The sequence below is a fragment of the Vicia villosa genome, linkage group LG4 (genome assembly GCF_029867415.1).
Source record: "Vicia villosa cultivar HV-30 ecotype Madison, WI linkage group LG4, Vvil1.0, whole genome shotgun sequence".
NCBI lineage: Eukaryota > Viridiplantae > Streptophyta > Magnoliopsida > Fabales > Fabaceae > Vicia > Vicia villosa.
In genome coordinates, this window is record NC_081183.1 from 62,189,326 (window position 1) to 62,215,309 (window position 25,984).

At 37.4% G+C, this 25,984-nt stretch overlaps 1 protein-coding gene and 1 non-coding gene across 2 annotated transcripts; one reads left to right on the forward strand and one right to left on the reverse strand.

Annotated features, from left to right (window-relative positions):
- Positions 1-4,907: 4,907 nt before the first annotated feature.
- Positions 4,908-5,014, reverse strand: LOC131600827 (small nucleolar RNA R71). Its single transcript, XR_009283433.1, has one exon. It is a non-coding gene; the product is annotated as a small nucleolar RNA R71 (small nucleolar RNA).
- Positions 5,015-5,706: 692 nt separating this feature from the next.
- LOC131597281 (uncharacterized) lies at positions 5,707-6,507 on the forward strand. The gene has a single exon (XM_058869987.1). The coding sequence runs from the start codon at positions 5,707-5,709 to the stop codon at positions 6,505-6,507; it is 801 nt and encodes a 266-aa protein (XP_058725970.1).
- The last annotated feature ends 19,477 nt before the right edge of the window (positions 6,508-25,984 follow it).

Consider the following 25,984-nt stretch of genomic DNA (forward strand, 5'->3'; position numbering starts at 1 on the left):
CACTTTTCAACTCAAAAATATCAACAAAATATAACAACAACTGATTAAAATAACACAATTCAACCATCTGACTCTATGCAATGCTTATGCACGTGGTACCATTGGAGCAAAACTCCCAACGTAAAAGTCTTGCCAATTAATAGAGACATCAAAGCATAAACCTTCGTCGCTAATTTGCCAATCCAGGCCAACATGGGTGCCATAATTTCAGGCCAACATAATAATGACATGCTATGAATGCATCAACAAGGGAAATCATCTACAAAACTTAAATACACATCAACTCAAATCCACAACAATTTCAACATCAATATCAACAACGTCGTAACAACTCAACAAATTCTTCAACGTTGTGCCAATAAATAAAGACACTCATCACATTTCAACATTGGCCAAAGGCCTACAACTTATATCAACATTTCAACAACAACATACATCAACCACCACGTATTACAACAATATTAATCAATAACAAACAACCTAATCATTTACAGAAATATATTTAACGACCTACTCATCAACAAATTATAATAACAACTTTTCAACATATTATAACGGCAATTTATCAACAAATTATTATAATAACTTTTCAACATATTATAACAGCAACTCATCAACAATTATAATAACAACTTTTTAACATAATATAGCAGCAACTCATCAACAAATTATAATAACAACTTTTCAACATATTATAATAACACTCATCAACAAATTATAATAACAACTTTTCAACATAATATAGCAGCAACTCATCAACAATTTATAATAACAACTTTTCAACATATTATAATAATACACATCAACAAATTATAATAACAACTTTTCAACATAATATAGCTGCAACTCATCAACAATTATTAATAACAACTTTTCAAAATATTGTAATAACACTCATCAAGAAATTATAATAACAACTTTTCAACATAATATAATTAATTCATCAAACATATATTCAACTATTAATTTATCCTACTGACAATTCTTATGAACTTAATTGGTTAATGGTCTGACTCATGTAATAATAAAACCATTTCAAAAGGGTCAAATACCTTTAATTATCTTCCATATATCCCCAAAATATTTCTCAATTATACTACTATTTTAATAGCCTATTACTCACCAAATTTACCAATTAAATTAACATTATCAAGATCAATTTTCCATATCAATTTTACCACATCACAACAACAACACAAACACAGACAACAATAATTTCAACAATCCAATCCCACATACTATTCATCATATACCCGGTTATAGAGCAAGAACCCCATCCCTACATTGGATTGAAGATCGCTCTATTCCACTGGTCGAATCTTTGTTCTTTGCCTCTTTGCCCTTTTTCTTCTCAACAACTTTTCCACGATCTCTTTTTCTCCTCCCAATCCTTATTTTTCTTCCTTCAAAACCTTTCCTTTGTTTAATAACAGCCAAAACCTAATATTTCTTTCTATTCAACTTAATCTAAATAATCATAATAATAATAATATTCTTATTGGGCCTTATATTTGCATACTCCCACTTTTACTTTTTCTGACACAACCAACTAAGTCCGATTAATTACTCTCATATAATTAAATAATATTATTTATAATATTGTTTTCTACAACTTCATCAATCCATCAATTTAAATAATACTTCTTAGTAATAAGCCAAAAATTCCTTACTTCGACACCTTCAATAATTAAATTTTGCAATAATTTAATTAAATAATCAATTAAATTATCGGGGAGTTACAACTCTCCCCCACTTAGAATATTTTCGTCCTCGAAAATCTGTTCGATACTACCATGCTTAACGCGAACCTCGTACCCAAATTTCTGATCCTCAAACTTCGCACTTACCAACACTTCAACCACAAATTGACTGACATAATAACAACTCAATATAATTTAATATCCAATTCACACATGCTATTCTTCAACACCTTTGCGACATAACATCATTTCCTTTATACACCATTAAGATAGCAAGACAAATTTATAACATCCAACACGATCTCGTCTACTATCAACAAGAGATTAAGGGTGATCAGTTCCTGAATTTGTAAATAGACAACCGACAACCATAATGGAGTATAAACCATCGTTACCAACTATAATATCACTCTATTAGAACTTGTACTCAAGTCACCTACAACATCATCATCCAATAATTTTCCAACTTGAAACATCTGCTTTCCAAAAAAAAACAAGTCTAATTCCAAAGACAAACTTAACAACAAATTGCACCTTCTCCCAACATCATCCTGTGAAAAATAAGTCTGCTACAACTGCTGAAACAATTTTTAAAATAAATTTCATCTCGTTAGCTTTCCAACGCTTCAAATGGGACTCAAATCCGACGTCCGAAACTCAAGTTATGATTTTTTGAAGTTCCACAATAATTCTGAATTTTCTTGCTATTCGCTTACGGAAATTTCACTCCGAAACTCATTTTTCTTGTGCTTAAACATATTCCAAACAACTCTTAACAATTCCCCACTTATCTTCAACAACTCCTGTAAACAAAACAAACAAGTACCGAGTGTGTTCCCACACTTGTCGCGCACTAAGGGATAAACAACATTAGACAACTTGGCCGGACGGACCGACCTGCTCTGATACCACTAATGTAACACCCCATTTTCTACCTGGTATTTATAATAAAATCAGAGTTTCAAAATTTTTCCATCAAACATGAGATGTCACATTTCAACATAACACGACAACGATCAAATACATAACACTTAATTTTGGAGGATCACATAACAACTTTTATTAATTAAGCAGCAAAACTCAAGATATTCACCATATACAACATATTGATCTTCGTTTAATAACAACAACTTAAACAACATTGTACTTATTAATTTCAATTTTTAATTATCATAAACAAGTCAATAAGGAACGAGCAACATAAACAACTAAGTATCCTCCGAGTGCTACGTATTGATAACACCGAATCGCACTATGTTTTTTACTCGAATATCACATGTTTTTAATAGTTTTTATTGTTGTTTTCTTGTATTATGCTTTTGTTTGCTTTGTTTTTAATTTTTGTATCCATTTGGATCTCTGCTTGAAGAAACGAGCGAAAAAGCCAGAGAAACGGAGATTTTTCAGTCATTTTGCACACATGGCGTCCAGCTCAGCGCCCGCTGAAGGGAACACAGTGACATGGCCAGTTTCCACGTCGGCCTGCTCCGCGGCCGCTTACCCTTCCTTCACGGGCGCGATCTTTGCAAAATGATTCCCGCTCAAAAGGAGTTAAAGTGCATGGTCGTCTTTACGCAACTCCAAGGACTTCTATAAATAGTTTCGTTTTTCATTTCTTCGAACCACAGACTTCCGTTGGAGCAGGGTTTTATTTAATTGCTTTTACTTTATTTAATTGCTTTTACTTTATTTATTTCTTGATCTTATAATAGCCTACACATTTTATAGGCTCACACTATTTACTTTCCTCACTCTTATCATAGCCTACACATTTTATAGGGTCACACTATTTACTTTCCTCGCTCTTCCCATAGCCTACACATTTTATAGGCTCGCATTTATTTCCATGTCTAGCTAATTTTATAAAGGTTAGAATGTAAGGATCGTGACACGGTCGTGTTCTAAATGTTATATTAATAGAAATACTATTAGGGATGTTTTAACCTTTAATTCAAGTTTATTGTGTTTAATTATCTATCGGTAAGATCGAAAGTCGTCCATACTTAAGATTAAACTCGACTAGTTCTTAACCAAACAAAAAGGGAGAAAGCGTTTGTTTGGTTAATTAGGAATCTTTGACTTATTTTTAGAAAACGATTTTGAAACTATTTTCGGACGCGTTTATGAGTTTAAAATCTGATTCTTGGCCAAAAGCCAAGAATCTATTTAAGTTAAAATTTCCAAGTTAAAACCACTTTTCTACTAAAACATGTAATTAAATTCTTAAAAATAGGTTTATTACTTTAACGCAATGCACACTATTCATATGTGACAAATGAACGAGTAGACTTAATGATTAAACTCGGTTCTTAGTACGTGAAAGCGACAAGTTCCCGTTAAATTGTTCCTTTCTATAAGTAGAAAATATTGCTCCATAAGTAATTATGTCATATGTAACTGGAACGTTATCTGATATACGTGAATTACATTCGAACTTGTTGCTTTTATCTGCACTTTTAATATCTATTTATATTCTTCCACTGCACTCACATCAAATATTCTCATCTGCCTTAGATAAGCACGTTAACAATAAAGTTGATAGATTGACGACTTGGTCTCTATGGTTCGATAATCTTATATATTACTTCGATAGGCTGTGCACTTGCAGTTTAATTTTAGTCTATAAACATACCTGTCAAGTTTTTTGCGCCGTTGCCAAGGACCAAATTTCGCCAAATTTCGTACCCTATTGTTATCTCGTTTAGACTAAGGCTATATTTAGCCGGTAGATGCGTAGAAATCATAGCAGCGATAACCTAATAGATCCTTTAGTAGAACCTGAACGTTACGCTCGAGCACACCTTTTTATACACAAGTTAAAGAAAACTATGGCCGAGGACCGTAACAAAAGACCACTCAAGGAATTTGCCCAACCATCTGACGAGGAGCCTAGTTCTAGCATAGTAAACCCAACTATAACAACTAACAATTTCGATCTAAAGCCTATTACAATTAGTACAACAAAACCAATTCTCTGGTCTCGCTACCGAGAACCCGAATGAACACCTAAAAGTCTTTATTCAGTTAGCCGACACCTTGAAGCCAAATGGTGCTTCACCCGAAGCAATTCGGTAGAGATTATTCCCTTTTTCCCTTAGAGGTAAGGCACACGACTGGTTAGATTCCCTTCTCGCCAACTCAATAACAACTTGGGAAGACCTCAAGAGATTATTTCTTGCTAGATATTTTCCCCCTAGCAAGACCGATGTCCTCGAGAACGTGATCACTAGATTTACTCAAAACCAAGGTGAATCACTTTTTGAAGCCTGGGAGAGATATAAAGACCTTTTGAGAGCTTGTCCACACCATGGCCTGGAGCAATGGTTAATCATACACACCTTCTTTAATGGACTCCATTATAACACCAAAATGTCTATCGACGCCTCCGCTGGTGGTGCGTTGAGGAACAAACCTTACCCTGAAGCTTGCACCTTAATTGAAGACATGGCCCAAAACCATTATCAGTGGGGAGCAGAAAGAGCAACAATGGAGAAGAAATAGGCCCAAGGAGGAGTACATGAGATAAGTTGCACGGACATGATGAATGCCAAAATGGATGCTCTAACCCTAAGAGTAGAAAATATGTCTAAAAACCCTGCCACAGTAACTGCAGTCCAGTCGGAATGCGAACTCTGTGGAATCCATGGACATCAAACCTTTGATTGTAACCTGTTGAATGAGTCTAGCTCAGAACAAGTTAATTATACCCAAGGAAACCCATTTTCAAACACTTACAATCCTGGATGGAGGAACCATCCTAATTTTTCCTATAAAAATAATAATTCAATCCAAAATCCTGGACCCTCTAAACCGCAAGGTTTCCCAACTCAAAGACAAAACCAACCTATGCAAGTTGTACCACCGAAACCCAGTTTTAGGGAGACGGTAGAAAAATTCAGTCTAGCCAAACTCAACAAAATAAAGAGTTCCACAACCAAAACATTAATGTGAATAACCTAATAACAAACTAGGAACGAAGTTTGACCAAGTCATTACCCATAATAAGATGCTTGTTACACAGATATCGCAAATAGCTCACACACGAGCCGCACAAACTACACCTAGAGGACAATTCCCTGGACAAACTCAACCCAATCCTAAAGGGAAAGCAAACACCATTACCTTAAGAAGCATAAATGCTTATGATGGACCTAGAAACCCAATGTTGAGCGCACCCAGAAAACCTGAGGAAAATCTCGTGCCCATGGACCAAGTGGAGAAGCCAGAGCAATCTGTGGAACAACCAAACCAAGGAGTAGAAACAAAAGATAAAAGTTACACACCATCATCGCCATATAAGCCCCCAATTCCATATCCGCATAGACTTAAGAAAACCAAGATGGAAAGTCAATACCAAAAATTTATCAAGGTGATAGAAAAACTTCATGTAGAAATCCCTTTTATAGAAGCAATCACCCAAATACCATCATACGCCAAATTCTTAAAAGACATTTTGTCCAACAAACGCAGACTCGACGATCCTAAACCCTTAGAATGCCATTCCATCTCCGAGAATAAACTTGCCAAGAAAGACAAAGACCCTGGAAGTTTTTCCATTCCCTGCATCCTAGGAAATCATATGATCCATAAAGATTTCTTAGACCTAGGAGCGAGCGTGAGATTAATGCCTTTGGAAGTTTGTAAGAGGTTAAACTTAGGAGAACTTCATCCGACCAAAATGTCTTTACAATTAGCTGATAGATCCGTCGAATACCCTATGGGCATATTAGAAGATATAGCAGTTAAAATAGGTCAGTTAAATATTCCGACCGATTTCGTAGTAATGGATATTAAGGAAGATGACTAAATTCCAATTCTCTTAGAAGACCATTCTTGTCAATAACCGGAGCGATAATAGACATTAAGAAAGGAAAACTAACCTTTGAAGTAGGAGATGAGAAGATAGAATTCATCCACTCAAATTTTCTCATGGCACCAGTGATAGGAGATGCATGTTATGCAATCGACATCATTGATGAATGTATAAGTGAATTTGAGTGAGATGAATCTTTAGTTAAACTTGTTAGAACAAGATTTGTTCTGATCAATATTCTTAGTTTTGATGATAACAATGTATATGAATTTTGCTTGAGATAATGTGGTACTCTAATTCTATGCAATTTCCATTTCAGGAAATATATAAAGAGTATGCACAAAATCAGCGCAAGAAGCACTGTCTCAGAAGGTTCAAGTATGCAACATCAGAACATGCTCTCGCAAGACATCAGAAGATGGTCAGGCAGAATCAGAATATGGTCTATTGAAGCATCAGAAGAAGTTGAGATCACAAGCAGAAGCACTGAAGTTCTCATGGTATCACGCTAGAAACACTTCAAGGTCAGAAGATAAGAAGATGCTCTGCACCAAGCTGTTTGACTCTGATGATAATCAAACCTTGTTTACACAAACATCAGATCAAAAGCAACTACAAGATGACAGGCTACGCTGACTGACAAAAGGAACGTTAGAAGCTATTAAAGGCAACGTCAGTAGACACAGCAAAAGCAAGGCTCGAGGTAGTTGACAAAAGAGTGAAACATTAAATGCAATGCTGTACGTATCACGCAACGCATTAAATGCTCCCAACGGTCATCTTCTCAAACGCCTATAAATACAAGTTCTGATGAGAAGCTGAATACAACACTTTGCGCAAACATACAGAAACGCTGTCAAATTCTAAAAGCTCTCAAACTTCATCTTCAACCTCACTTCGTTACTGTTGTAATATCTTAGTGAGATTAAGCTTATACTTAAGAGAAAAATCACTGTTGTGATAATAGTTTATTAAGAAGCATTGTAACTCTTATAAGAATTTGTTTACGTTCATTTGTAAGAACTAGAGGAGATCAAGTTGTGATCGGATTCTCTAGAAAGTCTTAGAGGGTATCTAAGCATTGTGTTCCTAGAGTGATCAGGTTGTGATCATAATACTCTAGAAGACTTAGAGGTTATCTAAGTGGAAAACCATTGTAATCTCGTGTGATTAGTGGATTAAATCCTCAGGTGAGGTAAATCACTCAAAGGGGGTGGACTGGAGTAGTTTAGTTAACAACGAACCAGGATAAAAATCATTGTGCAAATTGTTTTTATCTTAAGAGTTTTAAAGCTACACTTATTCAAACCCCCCCCCCCCCCCTTTCTAAGTGTTTTTCTATCCTTCAATTAGCATCAGAGCGCCGGTTCTAAGGTGCAAGCACTTAACCGTGTTTAGAAAAGATTCAGGAACAGAAAAACGCTTAAGTCAAGATGGATGGTGAAGATCCAACACATACATCTACATCTGGCTCTGTTGAGCAACATAATGGAAATGGTAACAATGGTTATACTAGACCACCAGTATTCGATGGTGAAAACTTTGAATATTGGAAAGATAAACTTGAAAGTTACTTTCTTGGTCTAGATGGTGACTTATGGGATCTTCTGGTGGATGGTTACAAACATCCAGTGAAAGCTAGTGGTGTAAAGCTCTCAAGACAAGAGATGACTGATGATCAAAAGAAGCAATTCAAAAATCATCACAAGTGTAGGACTGTTTTGCTGAATGCTATCTCTCATGCTGAATATGAGAAGATATCTAACAGGGAAACTGCCTATGACAAATATGAATCATTGAAAATGACTCATGAGGGAAATGCCCAAGTCAAGGAGACTAAAGCTCTTGCCTTGATCCAGAAATATGAAGCCTTCAAGATAGAGGATGATGAAAACATTGAGAAGATGTTCTCAAGATTTCAAACGCTAACTGCTGGATTAAGAGTTCTTGACAAGGGATACATAAGAGTTGATCACGTCAAGAAGATCATCAGAAGCTTGCCAAGAAGATGGGGTCCTATGGTGTCTGCTTTCAAAATTGCCAAGAATCTGAATGAGGTTTCTCTTGAAGAATTGATCAGTGCTCTGAGGAGTCATGAAATTGAGCTGGATGCTAATGAACCTTACAAGAAAGGTAAGTCTATTGCATTAAAATCTAATTATAAAAAATGCACTAACGCTTTTCAGGCTGAAGAAGAAGATTCTGAAGAATCAGAATTAGAAGAAGAAGATGAACTGTCCATGATCTCTAGAAGGATAAACCAACTCTGGAAGAACAAGCATAAGAAGTTCAAGAACTTCAAAATCTCTAAGAAGCCTGAACGTGGAGAATCTTCTGGAAGTAGAAGGTCTGACAAAAAGAAGGTCACATGCTATGAATGCAATGAGCCTGGTCACTACAAGAATGAGTGTCCAAAACTTCAGAAGGAGAATCCCAAGAAGAAGTTTCATAAGAAGAAAGGTCTTATGGCAACATGGGATGATTATGATTCAGAATCAGAATCAGACTCTGAAGGCGAGCAGGCAAACATTGTACTGATAGCCATAGTTGATGATGGATCGGAATCTACATCAGAATCAGATTCTGAAGAGGTATTTTCTGAACTATCTAGAGAAGAGTTAGTTTCCAGTTTAACAGAACTTCTGGAACTCAAGGCTCATCTTAGTATCAAATACAAAAAGCTGAAAAAGCTATTTGATTCTGAAACTAAGAAGCTGGAAGTGGAAAATTCTGAACCGAAGGAAAAAGTTTTAAAATTATCCAAAGATATTGGATCTCCTTCTAAATCAGAAAAATCCATTCCTAATCTCAATCATATTCTGAAAGAATATGACTCGAGCTTCAGAAAGTTTTTCTCTAGAAGTATTGGCAGAAGTCATCTTGATTCTATGATATATGGTGTTTCTGGAAACAAGAGGATTGGCGTTGGCTATGAGGGTGATACCCCACACAAATTTGAACCTGTAGATGATATGAAAATCACATACAAGCCATTGTATGATCAGTTCAAATATGGCCACTCACATGATATTAGGCTCACTTCACATGCCAAAAGCTTTCATGCTACACACACTAAGAAGCATGTGACACAACCTGGAAAATATCATGCTACTAAACCTAAAGAATATCATGTTGTACCTCCTGTTGTTTATTATGCTAAACCCAAGTTCAATCAGAACTTGAGGAAAACTAACAAGAAAGGACCCAATAAGTTGTGGGTACCTAAGGAGAAGATAATTTATGTTGCAAATATCCTTGGCAACAAAGAAGACAAAGCACAACATGTCATGGTACCTGGACTCTGGGTGCTCGCGACACATGACGGGAAGAAGGTCTATGTTCCAAGACCTGGTGCTTAAGTCTGGTGGAGAAGTCAACTTTGGAGGAGATCAGAAGGGCAAGATAATTGGCTCTGGAACCATAAGTATTGGTAACTCTCCTTCCCTATCTAATGTACTTCTTGTAGAAGGATTAGCGCATAACTTATTGTCCATAAGTCAATTAAGTGACAATGGTTATGACATAATCTTCAATTAAAAGTCTTGCAAGGCTGTAAGTCAGAAGGATGGCTCAATCCTATTTACAGGCAAGAGAAAGAACAATATTTATAAGATTGATCTTTCTGATCTTGAGAAGCAGAAGGTAACTTGCCTTATGTCTGTTTCCGAAGAGCAATGGGTCGGGCACAGAAGATTAGGACATGCTAGTTTGAGAAAGGTCTCTCAGATTAACAAACTAAATCTGGTCAGAGGACTCCCTAGTCTGAAATACAAATCAGACGCTCTTTGCGAAGCATGTCAGAAGGGCAAGTTCTCCAAACCTGCATTCAAGTCTAAGAATGTTGTTTCTTCCTCTAGGCCGCTAGAACTTCTGCACATTGATCTGTTTGGCCCAGTCAAAACAACATCTGTCAGAGGGAAGAAGTATGGATTAGTCACCGGAGATGATTATAGCCGCTGGACATGGGTAAAGTTCTTAAAACACAAGGATGAGTCTCATTCAGTGTTCTTTGAATTCTGCACTCAGATTCAATCTGAGAAGGAGTGTAAAATCATAAAGGTCAGAAGTGATCATGGTGGTGAATTTGAGAACAGATTCTTTGAGGAGTTCTTCAAAGAAAATGGTATTGCCCATGATTTCTCTTGTCCTAGAACTCCACAGCAAAATGTAGTTGTTGAACGAAAGAATTGGACTCTACAAGAAATGGCCAGAACCATGATCAATGAAACCAATATGGCTAAGCACTTCTGGGTAGAAGCAATTAATACTGCATGTTATATTTAGAAAAGAATCTCTATAAGACCTATTCTAAATAAGACTCCTTATGAATTGTGGAAGAACAGAAAGCCCAACATTTCATATTTTCATCCGTTTGGATGTGTTTGTTTCATTCTGAATACTAAAGATCATCTTGGTAAGTTTGATTCTAAGGCACAAAAATGTTTCCTTCTTGGATATTCTGAACGCTCTAAAGGCTACAGAGTATACAATACTGAAACATTGGTTGTAGAAGAATCAATCAATATCATATTTGATAATAAGCTTGGTCTTGAAAAGCCAAAGCAGTTTGAGAATTTTGCAGATTTAGATATTGATATATCAGAAGCTGAAGAACAAAGAAGCAAAGTATCAGAAGCTGAAGATCTCAGAAGCAAAGAATCAGAAGATCAAGTTGCTGCGTCTTTAGAGAATCTCAGATTTTTTGAAGAGCCAACAATCAGGAGATCTTCTAGACTCACCTCTACTCACTCAGAAGATGTCATTCTTGGGAAGAAAGATGATCCTATATGAACTAGATCTTTTTTAAAGAATGGTAGTCAGAACAATTGATCAGAATCAGAAGATTAGAAGTTCTATCGTTCATCAGAAGCAATTTCTGTAACAGCTGTCATCAAGTGTTTTCTGATGGTGAACACATGTTCACACGATAGGTAAAAGCATGCGTGAAACTGATGGGACGCCGCCCTAGGTAATTGTGTAAATCATTTCAAATATCATGATTCTCTCACCTAACGTCACTCATCATTTAATGCATTTGATTTCATTTGATTCTGTAACTGTTCATTCTCATAAATTAATTGCATTCTTTTTCAAATCCGCCCCTATATATTCATTTCAAATCATAACGTTTCTCTTTTTCGCTCTCATTCTCTCTCTTCTTGCATGCATTTCTGCAACTTGTTTGCCCTTTTCTCAAATCCTAAACGCAAACCTAGAAGAGTATCCAGTAATCTTAGTAGTGCTTCAATGGCTGCTTTATCTTCTCTCAACATTGGTTCCTCTGTTCCTCTACATCTTCAAGAATAAGAACATCAAATTGTTCCAGTTATCTCTTGCTCCATTCCCAGAAATGAGTTAGAAGTAATCTGTGAATTAACGGTGGACTTTGATAGTCTTGAAAAACATGAGTTCCATCTAAAAGAGGATATGTTGTTTCAAGGATGGACTTCTCTATTCTCTGAGTCCTGTGGACCTGTTTACCCAGAACTAGTAAAGGAATTTTGGGTGCATGCTGTGGTTGCCCCTAAATCAATCTTGTCGTTTGTACATGGAAGGTTTGTTGTTGTTACTGAGAACATCCTAAGAATGATATTTGATCTGAGAAACCCTGAAGGCATCTATGAAGTGGATCAAAGAGCAGATTGGGATGCCGTTCTGGCTAAACTTGTGAATACAAGCCCACACTCACAAAGGAGTTTTTGATCCATGGCAAACTTCATAAGCAAACAAGCAACAAGGCACAAGCAAAAGAACTCAAGGAAAAGCAAGTGTGGCTAATCAAGACAAAGCAAGTCGACCTGCTCTGCATCTAGGTCGACTCAAAACAAGGAAAACAAGGAAGATTCAGAAATGCCACAGATAGGTCGACCTACTCACACTCCAGGTCGACCTAAAATGATGAAATTTACACACCTCACTATTAGGTCGACTCACATAACAACTAGGTCGACCTAAACTGAAGAAAAGTCTTCAGAACGTGTTTCAACAAAATTCTGGTCGACCTAAACCTTCAACAGGTTGACCTAACTGGAAAGAATTTCATCCAAATTAAATCCAGTTCTGTTAGGTCGACCTAAGAACTACAAAAGGTCGACCTATTTGATCAAAAAGGCCAAAATTGATGATCTGCTATGCTCCAACTGACCAGCTCTCATATAAATTATCTAATGTTCATTATTGAAGTTCTCAACACCAACAACTGAAAGATACACAAAGGTTTCTCATCTTCGATCATCGATACAATTCCAACACAACTACACACAATCATTTTTGCGTTGAGGGTTTGCGTTCAAGATCGATAACGTCCATGGAACGGAATTGAAGATTCCTAGTGGGTGAAGATTTGTGGGGTTTTTGGTGAATAAAATCTGAGGGTTTTGTCCTCCAAGATTGGTGAATTTTGGGGGTTTTTATCAAGAGGCTTCATCAAGGATCCAGCTGAGTGTGAAGATTGAAGAACAAGGGTTCAAGCAAGTCAAGACACTGCAGAAAGGGATCAAAGTGAAGCTCTTGGAAGACCTTGATCTGGCTCAAGATTAAGGGGGAAGAAGATTCAAAGGATCGACAAAATCGGTTTATTGTTTATCGCTTTGTTATCTTCTTTGTATAAACTGCTTTCAATAATAATGGAAGATTTCCCAATTCCAGTTTGGAATTGGGGGCAGATGTAGTCGTAGCGAGGACGATCGACGAACTGCTTGAACAAATATCGTGTTCTTGTCGCTTTTACCTTTTTATTTACGTTCTGTTCGTATTTGGTTATAATTGCAAATTGATCAACGATTCAAGTGTTAAAATTGTGAATTAAGAAGTTGCGTAAACATCACAATTCACCACACATTGAGTCACAATCAATTTGGATATTATTACCAAGTGTTTGTCCTTTTGCCTCATCCGTTATCACTGCATTGCAAACAAAGTTTATCAAATTAGAAGTTAATCGATTTTCTTTAGTGTAACGAATTTATTCGATAACCTATCATTTCATTGTTAATTCCAATTATTTTGTGGTTTTATCACATATACAACCTTTTCAGTAGTGGTCCGAAATAGACGCGAGTCGATTCAGAACCGCTTTCGCTTAAGTTTGAAATAATTCCGAAAAACTCTGAGAGATCTATTCACCCCCCCTCTAGATCCTTAAGCCTAGCGTCTAACAAAACTATACCCATATGTAAAGAAAACTAAGCGTGTCAAAGACATGAAGAATCTCTATAAAATCTGGACCAAGATTCTTCTAGGGTGTTTCTATCACAGGAAATCAACCCATTCTGCAGATTTTGTCAATAAAGAGCAGCAATATATTCTGTACTGCATTGCCACTCAGAAGAAGGTTGATATTATCTACATAATATTCAATCATATGTGGAATGCTGTAAGGGATTCCAGAAATGCCTTCAAGATAAAGAAGGGTAATATTATTCCTTTTGGAAGAATAATTACAAATCTTATGATTAATACCAAGATTGTTAAAGACTTGGAAGCTCAAGGAGTTATCAAGGATCTTTTTACTAATACAGGAAGCTGCTTGAATGCTCACACCTTGAGAAAGATGAGTCTTGTAACTCGGTGAACTGACTTTTATTTTATAAAGCAACAAATGTTGCGGTAAGCATGAGTCGCCACCGACTTTTATTTTGTCCAATGTTAGGAAAGGTAAAAAGTACAGAAAAAGACCTTTTGGAAGAAAACGGGCTCGGGGGGTAAGTTATGAAAAGGGAAGGTGTAAGCACCCTTTTCATCCGTAATTTTCTACGGGCTCTTAATTTGCTTAGCTCATGTTTGTTTGTTTTGAATTGAAAAGGGGCATAAGGACTTTAGCGTAAATGCGTAGCCTTAGTTTTTCGAAAGAGTTTTGAAAAGATGTTTTTATTGAGCTAGGCATATTAAGAACACTACCCTAAATAGTTGGTCTTTTTCTATACCTTTTACAGTTCCTAGGATTATCCATACTATGTAGAAGTAGGAAATCCTTTATATTGGACGTACGGGTCATCGAAGGGTCATCAAGGTCGTTGAAGGCAACAGGTAGAGATACCTTTAGCAATTTCGAAGGGACGATCGTCACTTTTTCGTAGGCAACAGTGGCGGGTCATCGAGGGACTTAATGACGATTTTGTACTGAGGGACCTTTGCTAATGGGTACCTCTACATTTCGAGGGACACGACCTTATATTCGAAGGCAACCGAGAGGGGCGTACCTTAAGGGTGAGTGTGTGTAGCAATCATGTGCATTGTTTCAGAATATTTTATCTTTTAGTTAGTGATCTAAATCAAGATTAATCTCTTTTCACGCCCTATTTTACTATCACACACAGATAAATATTGCAGGAAAATAAAGGGCAGAAAAGTAAAGAGTCCTAGCTATTACATGGCTTCGGGGATGGGGGTTACAATTTACCGGACGGGGATGAAAAATAATATTACAAACCCAAAGAAAATTAAAGCGGGGAGTAAAAGGATTAATATCGGTACAAAATAATATAGAACTTGCGAATATCCACTAAATACGTTGCTCAAGATAGAACCTCGCAATGAAAAGAAAATGTTAGTAATTATACATAAAATAATAGATGAATAAATGATAAGACATAAACAATTATTAATAAAAAAATCTAAAAAATAACCATATTAATTTTTTAAAACAGAGAAATATTGAAACAAATATTCTTGATATTTTTTATGTTCTAACATGTTTTTTTTAGATTTTTAATAATAGTTAACTTAAAAAAAAAAAACTAAACCAACTGAATGAGCAAATAAAATAAAATAAAAAAGTAATTGAAAGAGAAGCAAATAGATCATGGGCCTAAAATCTAATATAAAAACTCTAAAATTTCACCTGTAACTAAATAGCATATATTCAAATAAACCTAAATAATTAAAACTACAATACAATACAGTAAGAACTAAAAAAATGAAAAAAAGTGAGATTGGAGGGAACAAGTTTCATGCTTGCCAGTACAATGCAATTATATCTGTTTCAATTTTTTTTTTTTTGACATCAATATAATATGAGTATACACTTTAATAACACCACATGCCAAGAGTTTTTATTTGATTTTTCAAAACAATAGAACTACCAATAACAATGAGACACCCAACATGCATATGATAGACAATTAACCACACTAAAATAACTAAGAACACAAATATCTATTTCATTGAATCAAAGAAAACACACCAAAAGAAATTAAACAACACTAACAGCAAGAATACCCGACAAAATAAAGAGTAGAAATACCGATAGGGAATCACATCAGAGTGCTGGGAAGGTTTGCCGGAAAGGGATATTCGCGGTGGCAGGTGCCGTGGGTCGCGAGTGGGTGGGACGGTCGAAGCTTCACGTTCGGCGCGACGAGCGGCCGTGCGCGGAGGAGATTGAGCTTTACGGTGCTGCTTGGACTGGACGCGTCTGGGCTGAGTAGCGGCGGAATGGAGGCAGCCTTGTTTTTCCGATCGGTGGTTCTGCGTCGATAGCGTGTCGTTAGTGAGCGAAACGGAGGTTGTTCCGGGTCGTCCTTCCGGCGTCGATTCCGGTGGGTTGTTGCTGCAATGTTGGTCCCCAATTCCTCTTCTTCTTTTCCTGAAAAAAAAAAGAAAACAACAATTTGTATTATGTGAGATTTCATTGTTATTGTGTGAGATTGATTTATGGTTTGAAAAGTTTTGAGGAAAGTGATAATGAATAGTGAGAGTTTAAGTTGAGGATGATGAGAATGACAAATTTTTTTGTCTGCCAACAGTAACCGTGAGGGGTGTTTTGACTCAAATTATAGGATTGACTTTGGTTAGACACTTGCAAGATTTGTTGGTATATGGGAGAAAACACATTAAAAATATTTACAGGAAAGGGGTTGTACGTGAGTAGTGAGATCCCTATTGTTAGTGACAAAACAGATCTAAAAGATGTGTGTACTGTACGTGAATGAGTTGTTAGATGGGTGAGAAAATATTATCTATTTATATTAGAATAAAAGTAGGTTAACATATTTGGAAAAAATCAATCCAATTAATTAAGAATAAATCAAGAATAATCACAAATTTTATTTGATTTTAATTCATGATTCTTTCTAACTTAATTGTATCAATTACTATCCTAAAATAAAGAAACATAATCTCTCACGATCCTTTTTTGTTTTTTTCTCTTAAATTTGACTATTTCATACACAAAATAATAAATTAAGATAAAAAATAATATTTTAAAAATTTTCCTAAAATAGAAAACGAAAATAATATTTTAAATTATAAAAAAAACTTATTTTTGTGATTTTTGAATATAAATGAAAAATAAAATTAAAACTAAGGTATAAACAAAATGAAAAGGAAAACTGTCAAAAGTGAGATTCGAACCCGACACCTTGCACTTGCAAATCTTACCTCCTTACCAATTGTGCTATATTATTTATTTGAAATAAAAAGCCAATTGAAAGTATATGAAGCATCGACCAGCATTTTCTATTTATTAAAATATAAGCAATTTAAGAGTAAACTACTATATTTTTAAAACAGACTTTAAATCGAATATTTATAAAATTCAAGATGTCAATGTAAATGAATCCGAGATTTTATAAAATCCAATTTTTTGAAATAGTTTTGAAATTTCGAAAAGTGTGGGCAAATTTTGGGGTACAACAAGTCTCATTCAAGAGGTTAAAGTCAGTCATCAGCCTCTCCCAGGATCAAGAAGCAGAAGAAATCATGTTCTTGCTGAGTTTGAATCATTCTTCAGAAGTGAGCTGCCAGGAGTTGGGACTAAATATCTTAACTCTCTCAAGGAAGATAAAGCCAAAGATGCTCCTGCTAAAGGTGGTTGCAACAAAGTTTCTACTTCTAGGCCTGCAGTTTCAGAAGATGTTTCAGAAGCTGCACAAGAAGCTGTAGGAAAGAAAGAAAGAAGGACAAAACGAAAGTTTGATCGCCCTTCTGTCAGTCAGGAGAAGGATGTCCAAGAAGAAGCTGCTGCAGTAGTAGAGGAGAATGTTGCTGATAGAGAAGTTATTGCTGAAGAAAGTCAGGATGTTTTAGTTGAAAATAAAAATATTGAATAAGAAGGTGCAGAGAAGAAGAAGAAGAAGAAGAAGAAGAAGAAGAGAAAGTTGAAAAATAAGAATGTAGAAGATGGGAAGGAAGTAGAAAAGAAGAAGAAAAAGAAAAGAAAACTAATAATCGTAGATTCGGATGAAGAAGAAGAAGAAGAAATTCCAGAAGCTGTGAATCAGCAAGAAGTGGAAGATCAAGAAGCTGTGGATGGAGAGAAAGATAGACTGGAAAATGCCAGAAGAAGAGAAATTTCTCTTGGGAAGGCAAAGATTGTGGAAGAGAAGAAGAACAAGAAGCAGAAAAGACTTGAGGCTGAATTTGAAGCTCTTCAGAAGATGTCCAAAGGTATACATCTTTCTGGACCTGTCTCTGTATCTGTTTTACATTCAGAATCTGTACCAACAGAAGTTCCGGTTAACCCTCAACCAAAAATTCTACCAGAAACAGCCCCAACAGAAACACCTCAACTCACCCATGTTCTCACACCTCCTTCTTCTCCCCAAACCAATGTTTTTACCCCACCTTCTTCACCTATCACAAATGTTCTCATTCCTTCCTCTCCACCCACAACCAATGTTGCTTCTGACCATTCGTTTGAAACCCTCATTCTGAATATTCATCCCCTTCAAACCTGTTTTCCTCCTCACTCAAATATATCCATTTCTCAACCACCTCCTCATGCTAACTATGAACCCATTCCATCCCCCACTCAAAATAATCCCCCCATCTCTGACCTCCCTGATTCTGCATCACATGAGCAATTGCTTCGTGATTGCAACTACACACCCAAACCTCGTCCTGCACCTGAGTTAGTGGTGTTAGATTCTGAAAATGAAGCTGAATCTTCTCTTTGTCTCAATAGAGAACCTCAACCCTACTTCTTTCTGAGACCAGATTCTGCCATTACAAAACTCAAATCCCGCCGGGAGTTATCTGTTGGTGTACGATTTGAATTGTTAAACATTAGGATGTAGGAAGGGTTAGATATCTTGAAAGTAGCATATCAATCCAGGATGGATGATGTGGCTTTCAGGAATCTATGGAGGACTTTCAGAAGAAATATGGATTCTATGTTTCTGGAGCTTTAGAAGAAGTGCGTAGTGTGGTGTCATTTTTTCTACCTCCCCGTTTCACTTGGGAGGACGGCACGCTAGACCCTTCACGCAAAATTTGGAAGGAGAATACGCCCGGGGTGGGATGAATTTTGTTTCAGTTCTTCCTACGATATCACATGTGAAGTAGTTGTGAGGTGGTGCATTTTGACGAGATTCTCCCCTATCTGACGAATGTCGTAGACTTTAATGACGTTGGGGTGTTGAACTATCAGAATCACTAAAGCTTCTTTATGCTGCAGCAAAGGATTTGCTTGGACATTAGGATTAGTATCTTTGAAGGACAACATTCCATTCTTTACTAATCTTTGGACGTCGGCCTTGAAACTGAAACATCTCTCAATGTTGTGACCTGGTGCCCCCTGATGATAGGGACAAGATTGGTCAGCCTTGAACCAAGATGATGATTCGTTTACAGGATTTGAAGGGCTCTTTGTCTGAACGAGCCCATTTGCTAGTAATGTTGGGAATAAATCCGCATATGGCATTGGTATGGGGTCAAAAGCAGGATACCTTGGAACCCGAGTGTTGTTGAAATTTGGAGGTCGAACCTGCTGCTGAGGTTGCTGCGACCTTTGTTGAAATGGTTGTTGCGAAACCTGAGATTGATAAGCTGGCGCTGAGTTAACAACCGGAGTTACTGTAGCAACCTGAGGTGAAAACTTCTTCTTTGCTTTGTGCAAGACATTGCTGACATCTTGATCCTTTTTCTTCTGGAAAGAACTTCCATACTTTCTTGGACCGATAGAAGATTCTGGTTCTTTGTTTAAGCGTCCTTCTCGGACTGCTTCTTCTAAACGTACACCCATGTTTACCATCTCGGTAAAATCACTTGGTGCACTTGCAACCATTCGTCCGTAGTAAAATGGACTCAAAGTTTTGAGATAGATTTTTGTCATTTCTTTCTCTTCAAGTGGTGGACAAATTTGAGCAGCAACTTCACGCCATCTCTGAGCGTATTCCTTGAAGCTTTCTTTATCCTTTTGAGTCATGGCCCGAAGTTGATCTCTGTCGGGAGCCATATCCAGACTGTACTTATACTGTTTGACGAAGGCCTCTCCGAGGTCTTGAAAAGTACGAATCTCTGAACTGTCCAAGTTCATGTACCATTTGAGTGCAGCACCAGTCCGGCTGTCTTGAAAATAATGAATGAGCAATTTTTGATTATCAGTCTGAGTTGACATTCTTCGAGCGTACATCACGAGATGACTTTGTGGGCATGAATTCCCTTTTTACTTTTCGAACTCTGGAACTTTGAATTTGTGAGGAATCTTAACATTTGGAACCAGACAGAGGTCTGCAGCATTCTTTCCAAATAGATCTTGTCCTCGGAGAGTCTTGAGTTCCTTCTGCATTTGCAGAAACTGTTCCTGGAACTCGTCCAATCTTTCATACACGCCAGCGTCCTCACTTGGAGCGTGATGATATACTTGTCCTCCCGGTGGAGGAAAAGTATGCATAATCGATCGTGGAGAAGCCATGACAGCAGATCTTGGTATCTCAGCATTCTGTTGTGTGAAACCCATTGCCGTTGCTCTCGGAACTTCATTTTCCAGAGGTTTGTAACCCTCCGGTGGACGCATATCCATGGTGACTCTTGGAACTTCAGAAGCTGGAGGTATGTACCCTTCTGGAGTAATGTTATACGGCATGCCCCAAGGTCAATCGCGCGGCATGGTATACTGAGGAATAGGAGTAGAAACAATCTCGGAAACCACAGTCCTTTGTGGTTCTTCTGGCGTTGGTTGATTCTGCGCAACTACCAGGGCTTCTACCATACTATTGAGTCTTTCAACAGTACCCTTAAAAGTATTAATCTCTTCTCTGAGTTCTTCATTCTCTTGTTCAAAGTCTTCCATTCTTTTCTTGCGATTTGAACGAGTGTTGTATGGATGAGACAGCTTGAAAGTCTTTGTTCACCTCCTTCTCCTCCTCTCTTTCTGGAGAAAGGAAAGTGACTATTAGATCCTCGAAAATTCTCGTGTCAGTGCGTACGACTAAAGCGATGCATGATGTGTAATTAAGTTATTATTTTTCAAGGAAACACCATAATTACGTTATGAAACATCAAACTTTTATTAATTAAGCGAAAACGCCAGTTTTTACACACTTTGAAAAGGGAAATACAGAGAAACTGAGAGAAAGGACTCTAAAACTTTGACGAAGAGCCGACTTCACGTTCTAACATTTTCTTCTGTTTCTTGAGCTGAGCATTCTCTGACGTGAGCTGGTCGATGATCCAGGAAGCAGGAGGGATATGATGAAAAAGTGATGATTGTGTCACTTGTCGATCGAGTACTTCAAGTAGCTCATCCTTCCTTATTAGGATGTTCTGAATCTCAACATTTTCCGTGTTGACGATTCGATACTTGTTCCTCCAAGCATTCCTTTCTTGGCATACCTTGTTTAATGCCGCTTGTAATTTTTCAACATTGGTGGAGAAAAGGTAAATTGGTTCCCTTAGAGGAATAGGTTCTTGATGTTGATATGGCATCCTAAGCTTGAATGCTCTGACGCGTACCCATTGAAGGTAAGGATCGAGGGAGATGCAAAGATGTTTTCCTAACAACCTTCTCCCTTTTGTGTGAACAAGACACCAGGCTTGGACAATTTCCTTCTTTAGCATGTTACCATGATCGTCGATGTTCTTGAAGAACAGACCCTCCAATTGGATACTACTTGGAATGTTTTTCATGGGATAGCTGTATTGACGACGGGCTAAAACTGGATTGTAACTGATTCCTCCCTTAGTTCCAATAAGGGGTACGTTGGGATAACTTCCGCAACTGAAGATGATCTTGGTTTCGTCGTTGTCCGGATTACACCAATCAATGTCTGTATGAGTGAGAGACATGATTTTCTGTGACCAGTAAAGGCCATCCCTCATGTTCCAGAAAGTGCTAGACTTTGGCAGGTGCAAGACGAACCATTCGTATAACAACAGTACGCAGCATGTGATTAATCCTCCTCGCTACAAGTTTCTTGAATGCACAGAGTGGTAAGCATCCGCAAGCAAGGTTGGAACTGGATTTCCAATCAAAAAGATCTTAATTGCGTTGATGTCGACGAAATCGTTAATGTTAGGAAACAAAAACAATCTGTAGATAAGCAATGCCAAGATTTCCTCAAAAGCACTCATATCTTGGATGCTGACGAAGTACCGAGCTTGGTCTAACAAGAATTTGGAGGGTAATCCTTGAATTCCTCCTCTACTCACCATATGAGTTCTGATGTCGACTACGTTCAAAGGAGTAGTTGCAGCATTGATAATGTCGTCAGGATTCTTTTCCAAACTGGAGTACGGATCTTGCGCGTACACGGGTATTCCAATCAGACGAGAGTACTCCTCCAGCGTAGGCATGAGTTGATAATCTGGAAAGGTGAAACAGTGATACGTTGGATCGTAAAACTGTACCAATGTGGGAAGGATCCCATCCACAATGTTAGTGCTGAGAAGAGGCAGAAGTTTTCCATACTTCTCCTTGAAAGCCTGGGGGTTAACCACCAGTTTTCCGAGCTTTTCCAATTCCTCTACCTTAGGAATCTTGAAGGTGTATTTCCTATCTCTATTTCTCCCGTAATCCATGGTATAGATCCTTAAGTCTTTTCTCTGTTTCTCTCTTTCTATGAAGTTCAAAACGTTCGTTATTTAGTTTCCTTGAAAAATGACTCGAAAAAAGACTTTTTTTTTTTATTATTATGAATGATGCATGAATGCATGAATGCACACACAAGAGTTTTTTAACAAACATGGCGTGGAAGGGTATAGTGGTCATGAAGTCACAATGCAAACCTCGCCCCAAGGTAAACTAAGGTTAAGGATTTTTGTACCTGTAGAACGGGTTCTAGGGGTCTTAGAGTTTTTGCTCAACCTTAAAGATAAGTTGACTTGTATCTATAAGAGAGTTTTCTCTGAGTGTAGTATCTGCATGACAATTACTCCCGTAATCACCGCTCTACGTCCTAATGTGTTTCTAGGTTCTCCTGGTACAAATCAGTCTCGGAATGCATTGGCGCAGTTAATCACAACCAGCCAGGCAAATCCCAAGAGTAGAATTAGAAACCAAGATTAGAGGGCCTTCACCGAGAAGACATTCTCCATCCTATCTTATGTTGCACTCAAATCTGGGTATAGGATTTCTCACCTCAAGGGGAAATCAAGCCCTTTCCCGATATAGAATAAACAAAATAAACAAATATATATGCAACAATCACATGAAATGACACAGAGGTTAGGCAGGACCTCTCTTGTTTGAGGGGGAATTTGGCATCCCTAATTCCTCATTAGGGCTGGACCAGCAACAGGTCAACCATTGGTTTGGATGAAAAACCAAGGTTTTTAACACTTATATCCCCAGCAGAGTCGCCATTTTTCTGTGGTGTCATTTTTTTTACCTCCCCGTTTCACTTGGGAGGACGGCACGCTAGACCCTTCACGCGAAATTTGGAAGGAGAATGCGCCCGGGGTGGGATGAATTTTGTTTCAGTTCTTCCTACGATATCACACGAACTTTTTAATTGTCCTAACGAGTAGGAGAGGGGAAAAAGATCTCAAATTAACCCTAGGAGTTTGCTAAGTGTGGGGATTCACCTAGATTAGAAATTCTGGAGTTCGGGGGGTCGGTTATACATAGGGAAGAGTTTAAGCACCCTACATATCCGTAGTACTCTACGGGAACCTTCTCTGTGTCATTGTGATTGTGTTTACTGCTAATGATTGGGAAAGTTTCTCCTTTGTGTTAGGAGAAAGAATTGAATTGAATAAGGAAAAGACAGACAGACAGACAGACAAACTGACTATTTTTGGTATTTTATTAGCTCGCTGAGATTCCTTGTGAACTTCATGCCTACATATCCCTAATGGAAGTCAGAGCTTAATGTAGTTCGGGGAACTAATTAGGGAAATTAATTATTTTTGGTGCCTTGCTTGAAGCTCAAGGTTGAGACTTTGAATTAAATCTCTGTTTACAGTAAAGAGACATGGAGTCATCTTTATAGAGAGGTATTTCTACTATTCCACCACAAACATTAAAAGAGTGACAGAATAATTGAATTCATTTCATTCAAGAGGGGGACCTTACTTGTGTATGTGCAAGTATACCGGTCAATTGTGTCTTGAATGAAAGAAAGGTGCTCATCCAAATTAGGGAAAGTTAATCACATGTCTGGGTTTTACTGCCAGCTCATGCCTTTCAAAATCCTAAATGGGAGACTTGATTGAAATTAAAATGAAATGTGATGTTTGTTTGTTTGAATGTGGTGGAGTAGTAAAAATATCTCTCTATAGAGATAAGCTATGTCTATCTACTGTATAAAAGATTTGACTTTAACTGGCTTGCATGAGGCCCAAGCATGAGGCTTTTTGATTGTTTTTATTGACTCTGGGAGATAACTCTACTGGGAGTTAATTTACAGGGAATTTGTGTTCTGTACAAAGCCCAGAATTGAGGCTGACTTTAGTTGGAGAGTGTTTATTTGATGGATTTTATTTGGTGTTCTGTACAAAGCCCAGAATTGTGGCTGACTCTTTTTAGGGAGACTCTATTTGTGTGTGCCTTGTACAAAGCCCAAGGTTGTGGCTAACTGCTGAGGATAACTGAGTTTTTTAAGACTATGAATGACTCTATTTTGTGTGCCTTGTACAAAGCCCAAGGTTGCGGCTACTCTAGCTAGGGGAAAGATTATTTTCTGCCTTGTACAAAGCCTAAGGTTGTGGCGGACTCTTAAAGAAACTGTTTATGGAAGACTCTATGGGGAAAAGATCCTTGAGATTAGGAATCTTTGACACAGGGAAATATGGTTTATCGGCCTTGTACAAAGCCCAAGGTTATGGCTACTAAAAATGAAATACTCACTGGGGGAGTTTTATTTTGCTAGAGGTTTTAACAAATTAATTTATTTTTATGTTTTTTGGAAGCTAACCCTTTCCAGGGATTTTGACTCAGCTGGAGAAATAGTCTATTAAAAGACTGAACTTTTGGAGGCTAACCCTTTCCAGGGGTTTTGATTCTTTTGGGGAATTTATCTTTTAAAAGAGTGAATCTTTGGATTTGAATGAGTGATTTTGGAGGCTGACCCTTTCCAGGGGTTTTTGTTAAAATGAAGGAATGTGTGGAGGCTAACCCTTTCCAGGGGTTTTTGTTAAAATGAAAGAATGAATGGAAGACAGATTATCTAGTGGAGACTTCTTGTTTTAAAGCCCAAGATTAAGGCTGACACTGACTGAGAATAAGCAAATAAAGATCCTAGACTCTGCTAAGGAAGATTGATGAAGATAAGGGTGACAGAGACTGTCCATGTCTCTCATTCCAAAAAGTGTACTCAATATGAGATTGAGACAATCTTAGCTTGTTTAAAGTCTGGTTTAAAGAATGGAAGAAACTCACCAGAATAGGCTAAAAGGTAACTAAAGACTTGTTCCTATGTTTATAAGAAACCTGATGGGTCCTTGTATACAAGCTCAAGAGGAAGCTGGAAATGCTTTTAAGAAGCCTGTGGGTCCTTGTACAAAGCCCAAGAGGAGGCTAATCGAGGGTCATCGAGGGTCCTTGTTATAGCACAAGAGGAAGCTATGTGGTTTTGAACTTATTTTGGCTCTAAGAAAATGGGTAAGAGGTTTCACCGGGAATAATTCCTCTTTGGGTGGATGTGTCCTATTTTGGGTTCTAAGGCTTTTACAAAGATGTTTCACCGGGAATAATTCATCTTGGGGGTTTGAACTACAGATCTCTAATTAGGAAAGAGCCTTCACTGGGAAGACATTCTCAATCCTAGGCCATATTCCTATAATATATATATATATATAGTTTAACTGTCCTAGGGTTTACACTCAAACGTAGTTCTAAACAATATATAAACAGTTCTATATTTGTCAGTAATTTAAATAAATACTGTAAATTGAAAGCTTGTAAAGCCTAACCTGGATGGAGTGGAGGCCTTTGAAGAAGTATGTACAAAGCCTCAACAGCAATTTTTGTTGTTTTATTGATAACAGTTGAATAATTATTATAAACAGTTAATGGTTTTGAAAATAGAAGAAGTGAAGATGGACAAAGGTCCATAGGTATCTGAAGAGTTTCACCGGGAATAATGCCCTTCAAATACCAGAAGAATGTTTTGAAAACAGAAAGGAGATTTTGTAAATACAGTTTTTGAAAACAAACTATGAAAAGAAAAAAGGTGCTGGTTCTTACACTCTAATAGAGGCCCAATGAAAATGATTTTCTTGTTTATGAGAAACAGTTGAGAAGATGCGAGGTTCTATTGTTTGACAACCTCGATCGTCTGTTTATTTTGAAATATGAAAACAGTTTTGA

Bases quoted from the DNA above. Each gene is read 5' to 3' on its own strand.
- LOC131597281 (XM_058869987.1), top strand. From the start codon at position 5,707: ATGCTTGTTACACAGATATCGCAAATAGCTCACACACGAGCCGCACAA.